General features: G+C 60.1%; 1 protein-coding gene across 1 annotated transcript in view; it reads right to left on the bottom strand.

Annotated features, from left to right (window-relative positions):
- The window catches only part of CLCN7 (chloride channel, voltage-sensitive 7), a 14,849-nt gene that overhangs the window by 2,299 nt on the left and 5,615 nt on the right, over nt 1-6,935 (bottom strand). The window contains 12 exon segments of the mRNA XM_009324800.1: nt 41-168; nt 461-512; nt 865-1,034; nt 2,391-2,484; nt 2,772-2,889; nt 3,705-3,765; nt 4,320-4,374; nt 4,712-4,828; nt 5,287-5,351; nt 5,784-5,877; nt 6,048-6,131; nt 6,734-6,796. Of these exon segments, the coding sequence (XP_009323075.1) occupies nt 41-168; nt 461-512; nt 865-1,034; nt 2,391-2,484; nt 2,772-2,889; nt 3,705-3,765; nt 4,320-4,374; nt 4,712-4,828; nt 5,287-5,351; nt 5,784-5,877; nt 6,048-6,131; nt 6,734-6,796 (1,101 nt within the window).

The raw sequence follows: 6,935 nt of genomic DNA, 5'->3' as shown, positions 1-6,935 counted from the left end.
CGCCGGGTCCCAGGCTCCTGGTGAGCACACCAGCTCTCACCTCCACAAAGTAGTCTCCCACAATCTTCGCCGTCATCAGCACCAGCATGATGGGGAAGCCATAGGTGACATTGCCCGTCGCCTCCATCATGATGACCGTGAGACTCAGTGTCATCCGCACTATCCCACCTGCGAGATAGTGGGAAACATGGGGCGAGGGGATAGCAAAGCACCCGAGGCCCCTAAGTCTCTGCATGGTGATCCAGGACCGCCTGCACAGGCAGGGGTGCCCTGGACGAGTCCAGCCCTCGCTAGTGCCCCAGTGCTGCCCGTACTTGGCAGGTTTATTAGGAAGCCAACAGCCAGGCTGGGCTTCAGCTGGGGAAGAAGTTGTGCCAGGGAAGCACGGACCACTTTTTCTCATGCCACCTTCACCCTGACATGAGCAGGAGGTGGCCAGACTGCGCCATGGGGAACTCACCCAGCTGTGCGGCAGCTCCCATCAGGGCGTACTTCCCAGGGTCAGCCCAGATCTGAGCACAGGAGAGAGAAGGGGCTGAGTCAACTGCTGGCTCCAGGGCACCCAGAGATAATAAACAGCACCCTGGCCCCAAAACCCCCCTTCAAAGTGGGGAGGAGTGCCTGAGGCCACCTGCAGAGCCCACCTGCCGGCAGGGCTCCGCTGGGACGTGGGAAAGCCCAGATGCAGCTCAGGAAGGCATCAAGTGAGGAGTCACCCCACTCCACACCTTTCCAGACTGCTGTGCCAGGCTCTTAGCCAGCTTCATGCCTGCTGCTCGCCCGTGCTGCCTGCCCAGCGGCAAGGGAGGAGGGCTGGGTGCCGCGTCTCCTCCCACCCAGCGCTCTTTCTCACCGAGCACTCACCGAGCCTTTGGTCAGGTAGGACAGGGAGATGCCGAAGAGCCTCCCCCAGGCAGCGCCGATCAGCAGGGAGGGGATGAAGACCCCCGCAGACACCGTGAGGCCATAGGTCCAGCAGGCCAGGAAGAAATACATCAGTGTGAACATGCCCAGCGTCATGGGGTTGTAGGAACCTGAGGTGGAGAGAGAATGGAGAGTCAGTGCTGGTCCCGCAGCCCAGAGGACACCGTGATGGGCTGCGGCCATGGGAGAACAGACAGCAGCACCCCACGACACACTCCCAGCAGTGAAAGCCCCTCTCATCGGGTGCACCTTCCTCCCTGGCAGCACTAGCCTTTCAAACCGGCTCTTTAGGTTGCTTCTGCCCCCTCAAGGGCCCCACCGGCCGGCGGCATCCCAAGCCCTCCCATCCCACTGAGTCCAGCAGGCGCCTTTCCTCCATCTCGTGACCTGCGATGACCTGTCCCTTCCCAGCTCCACGGTTCCCAGCCTCCCACAAGGCAGCGTGACGAATTTCAAAGCCCCGAGGGACTGCCAGTGCTGGAGGACAAGGTCAGGAGGACAGAGGTGCTGGTGAGCTGGCAGGGGTCCTACCGCCAGCTTCGGGATCAACTCAGCAGAGTAGGTCCTGCAAACCCCCTCCCCGTCCCACAGCTCCCATGGCTGCTCCGGCCAGTCCCGAGCTGCGCCATGGCACAGGCTGTGCCATCACAGCAAGACCCTGCTGTCCCCAGGACTCAGCCTACTGCTTTTTTAGGATTGCTGAGCAGCTCAGTCTAGTTTAAACAAGTACTTTGCAACCTCTCCTTCACAGAGAGGTCGATAGACCAAAGCCCTGAGCCAGGGAGGACCCAGCACTGCAGGGAGGGGCCCAGAGACACAGGACATCACTTGGCTTCGGGTGGCCAAGCAGCACTCTCTGGGCTGAGGGTCCAGAAATTCAGCGCTGTCTGCTCCCTGCCCACGTGCAGCTGGGCACAAAACTCAGACCAGCAGGCAGAGGGCGTGCTGTCGTTACACTAGGTCCAAGGGGAATGGGAGATGGAACCTGGGAGCCAAATTGCATTTCTCAAGCAAATCTAAACCCCGAGATCCACCTCCACAACCTGCCCAGAAGGTAAAGTCATTCTGGGGCAAGAGGCCCTGCTAATTAAGAAAACAGCCAGTGACATTCCCAGGACCGACTTCAGACAGCCAGCGAGTGTCAGACGTGCTCCCACGCAACTCAGAAGCAACAGCTTGCAAACATGCACGAACAAAACCAGGTCCTCGTCCACAGGCTCCCGAGACCACAGCCCTTCGGCTGAGCTCGTAGGTGCCACCAGGTGGAGCATCCATCCCTCCCTCCTTCCACCACCACAGGAAAGGAGCAGGCACAGTGCTTTGCTGCATCCCATCGTGCCCTCATGGGGCCGTGGTGATCATCCCCTGCCTCGTCCCACGAGCGGCCAGGGAACAGGTCGGCCACCTTGTGCGAGCCCAGCCCCGCTCTGCTCATGTTCAAGGACCCACTCGCCAGATGCACGGACCTGGAGGGTCATGGAAGAGGTTGACGACACTCTTCTCAGGTGTGTTGAAGAAGGCAGTGGCCATGGAGTTGTACTCTCCATCAGCACAGAAAAGCTGAGGGGGAAGAAAAGAGAGAGTTAGAAGCAGCAGATCCAGGCCGCCCTGCGGCAGGGAAGGCTGCCAGGCTCAGGGAGACACGTGCCAGGGAGTAGGCGGCTCTGGACAGCAAGCACTCCAACACCACGCTTGGGCCTCCAGCTCTGCCTGCGGCGGAGGGCATTGACTGTGAGGTCCAGTGCCACAAAACCCAGCAGGGACTCGTGTCCCCGCTCAGCCCTCAGCCCCTAACCAGGCTCAGAGTGCCCCCCACCCTGGGGGGACCGTTCTCCAGCATCTTCTACCTGCAGGGGATATGCCACCGTGCTCCCCTGGATGGGCTGGCAGTCTCTCGCCCCGGTGGCCGTCACTGCTGCCACCAGCATGGCCTCGACCACCTGGAGGCAGGGCCGGTGGATGTACCTGCGAAGGGAGCGGAGGAGTGAGGGTGGCACCCAGGGGTGCGGGTAGAATCACCCACAGCCTGGCTTGGCACGTCACGTCGGGCATACAGATACAGGCTGGCTGCTTCTGCTCCCTTCCCAGACCCTGCCAGGCTGTCCTGCGCTCTTGTCCTCTGGCAAAGCTATCGTAGAGACCTGGGGTGGGAGGCCAGCGGCAAGAGCAGCTTTGCCCAGCCAGCTCCAGCCGACCTGCCTGCCTCCCCTGCACGGAGCTGGGCACAACAGCTCCCATGGAAAGGTTGGCGTGATCTGGCTGGGGGGACAGTGCAGAGCCAAGCCCAGAAAGCTGCGGCTTGTGAAGGCCCAAGAGGAGCGATGCCCTGGAAGCTGCTGCAGGCCCCTCACCGCTCTACTGCCATGGGTCATCCCTCCCTGAGGCCACAAGGCCGGTCCTGGTGTTTGAAAAGCTGGTGACAAGTATTGCCTGTGCCAGACTGGGCTCAGATGGCTTTCGTAGGTCTCTCCATTCTCTCGTTACTCTCAGAAGCACGTAACAGTCAGATCTGCACAGTGTTTGCACTTCTTTGGGCCCTCAAGTCACTGGAGGGAAATACTTAGCAGGGTCAGAGCAACAGTGGGATGCTGCGGGTCACAGCCTCGACAGCAGGCAGCGAGAGGCACGTGGCATCTTTGCCTCCCAGCTTCCAGGGGCTGCTGTTGCTCACGTTAAGTGCGAGATTACAGCCTTGCTCTGGCTGGGAACGCCGCTTCGAGGGAGCACAGAAGGCACCAGCCAACCCATGTCAATCACCTTAGTTACCCATGAGCTCTTACCTGATCCGGAACATCGTTAACCAGTAATTGAGGGCATTGAACAGGGCCCCGAGGATCCCGCCTGCAAATGCAAAAGCGGAAAAGCTCAGCATGCAGGTCCCAGGCTCTCCTACGGCTGCCCAGAACACATGAAACCCATCAAGCTCAGGGAGGCATCAACAACCCATCCAGCATGACCAACAGCCCCAGGCCATGTGGACGCTGTCCCTGCAGACAGCCAGGACCCGACACCAAAAGGAGCCCGGCACTGGCAGCGGGGTGGCCAGGGGGCCAGTGTCACAGTGCTGGCACTAGGCAGGTGAGGGGTAGGACAGCTCCGCGGGGATAAGGGCAGCTCATTCGAAAGCAAGGGGCTGCCCATGACTGCGATGCGCTGACCCCACTCGACAACTTTGCAGTACGTGGATTAAAGGGGCTCGCCTTTGCTACAAGGGTAAGGGTTGGGCCAGGATCCAGCTCTCACCCCCGTGTAAGCCCCACAAGCAGCCTCTGCTCCAGAGTTTAATGGCTTTTCCATTCTCCCCAGAAAACTGGATTCCAAAGCTTTTTAGACCCAGACAGTGAATAGAGGAAATTATTCAGACTAATCAAATTGAAAGAGCAGCACTCTCTTACCAACCACTCCCATAAAGATGAAGATAGGAATTTCCTGGATTGTGTATCCCATTTTCTGCAAGCAAGAAAGAAATGGGTTTCAGAACTCCTGGTCCATCTGCAGCCGGTTACTGTCTGCTGGGACAGCACAAGCCTGTGCTGGTGAGCAGCTCCCAGAGCTGCCCCAAAGTCTCCCCTGGTCACCCCGCAGCCCCCAGACCTAGCAGTGGCTGCAGAAAAGCCTTCTGCTGGGGTTGGTGGAGCTGGGATCTGGCCAGACCCCACAGCCTGCTAGGGCAGAGCCTGCCTCAGCCCCTGGGCGATGTTCTAAGGCAGACTGGTGGCCCCAAGCTTCCATGGGCTGCTTCTAACCCCCCAAACAGAGCCCTACATGGGCAATATCTGTGCCATACCTCATTATCAAACCTGCCGAAGTTGATGAGCCCAGGGCTGGAGAGATCCCAAGCATTGCCGTGGTAAACACTCAGGACAGAGTTCAGAGTGAACGTAGAGATCATGGAGGCGAAGAACTGGAAGGAGATGCAGCCCGGAGTTACTGCCAGATGCCTCCAGCCCCGCGCCCTCACCACGTGCCCCCCACACTGCCCCAAACCACCCCCCCAAGGCGCTTGGGTAGGGCTTGGTACCCAGGTGTGGTGGGGACAAGAGGCCACGTTCCCTGTGGCAGCACTCGGGGCAGCTTACACCAACCAGGGGCTCGCTCTTCCTTTTGCCTCTCTGTTGCCTTGGGGCACAGCCCAAGGCAGCTCCCTTGGAAAGGAGTTGGCAGCAAGATGGAGCTCAGCCAGGTCCAAATTCAGCCCCTGAGGGCCAGGGCACAGAAGGGGAGCTGGGATGCTGTTCCCTGGGATGCCCGGCTGGGGCAGGGATGGCAGGAGGCCTGGGGCTGCAGGGCATCAGGAAAAGGCAATGCCTCACATCACAGCTGGCAGCCCTCGATTTACTGCTCCTGCTTTCCAGCACTTACGATTCTCCACGTCAGGAACTGGTTCCAGAAGGAAGCCCCTTCCTCCAAGCTGAAGAGGACACCCCCTGCAAATACAAGACACAAACACCTTCACAAGGGGCACGTGCCACAGACCCTTGGCTCACAGCACCAGCTAAGGCACCCAAATTCATCCTAGACCTTGTGCCCCACACTGCCCCAGACCTCACAGGCCCCAGAGAAGGGACCAGCAAGCCCACCAAGCCATCAGTGATGTAGTGATCATAGTGAAGCCCCTCCCCTGCCCTCCTCCATCTGAGGGAGGCAACATTTGGGATCCGAGACAGATGACCCCCTCCTCTCTTCCCAAGACCTGCGTGGCATGGCAGTACAGCTTGGAGCCGGGCCAGGCGCTTTGCAGGAGGGCTCCTGCAGTGCCCTAGGCAGATCCCGGCAGCTGCCTCCATGCAAGTGGGAGCAACCTCCTGACGAGATCCACATGCAGGCACCGCTCAGTGTCAGAGAGCCGTGACACGTACCCACGGGGGCACCAAAGGCAGCCGAGACGCCAGCAGCAGCTCCAGCCGAGACAAAGTCCCTCTTTTCTGTGTCTCTGCGGAAGTACTCAAAGATCTGAAACATCGAAGCGAAGGCAGGTTTAGGGCTGGCCACAGGCATGAGTTTAGGGGAGACACAGGGTATGCCATATATGGCCCCAAGCCACCAGCATGACCCCGAGGAAGAGCCTGGTTTGGGCACAGGAGGGACACCTGCAGCGCAGCCCCTCGGCCCTCAACACTGACCTTGAAGTCTCGCTTTAAAGACGTGGATCTTCCCTGGGAGATCCCGGCAGCAATCACCGCTCCAGAGTGAATCATGGGTCCTTCCTTTGGGCGGGAGAGCAGAGTCAGATCGGAAAAGGAAGAACCCCAGGGACAGTCAGGGATGGCTGAACGCTGCTCACCAGGCTGCAGCCCTGAAGAAGCTGGCCGGGAGGATTTCCCTCCGGGAAATACAGACCTTGCCATTTTCCCCCCTTAAATCCTCATTCTAGCAAGTGGTTCCCAAGGCCACCTCCTGTTCCCACCGGCACTCCCTCCAGCTGAGGGGACAGGGGCTTCCCTTGCCTGCCTTCGATCCCAGCAAGCTAGAAAGGTCCCAAGAGGGCACCCAGGCCTCCCCCATCTAACACTTGCAGGGACAACCACCGACGGACGTAGGCTGCTGCTCTCCTGCCCTCAGCTGAGCCACACACAGGCTGGCTCGGTGGCGCGCCCGGGGGGCTGGCACCGCATGCCCCGGGGGCTCCCCAAGCCTGGCCACGCCGCAGTCACCTTGGCCAGCAGACCAGGGAATAAAACTGGGAAGTCACTGCAGGGCCACCAGCACCCCATCCCCAGCACGGGGCCGGTAATGGGCTGTGGCACGCGTGCCAGCAGCGGGTAACAACATGCCAGCAGCGTGCCAGAGAGCACTTTGTGCACATCACCTTCCCAACGGCCAGGCCGCCGACCACCGAGAGGATGACCCCGCAGACTTTGATCACCAGGGTCTGCAAAACAGAGACGACAGGCACAGCACATCACATGGGTGGCACGAGGAACACAACCGCGGCAGCCACGGGGGACACAGACCCAGCAGGAGCCAGCGACCCCGGGGAACTTGTGATTCTCAGCCCTCCCTTGTGGCAA

Source organism: Pygoscelis adeliae, unplaced genomic scaffold (assembly GCF_000699105.1).
Source record: "Pygoscelis adeliae isolate BGI_AS28 unplaced genomic scaffold, ASM69910v1 Scaffold85, whole genome shotgun sequence".
Classification (NCBI taxonomy): Eukaryota; Metazoa; Chordata; class Aves; order Sphenisciformes; family Spheniscidae; genus Pygoscelis; species Pygoscelis adeliae.
This window is presented reverse-complemented; position numbering and strand designations above follow the sequence as displayed.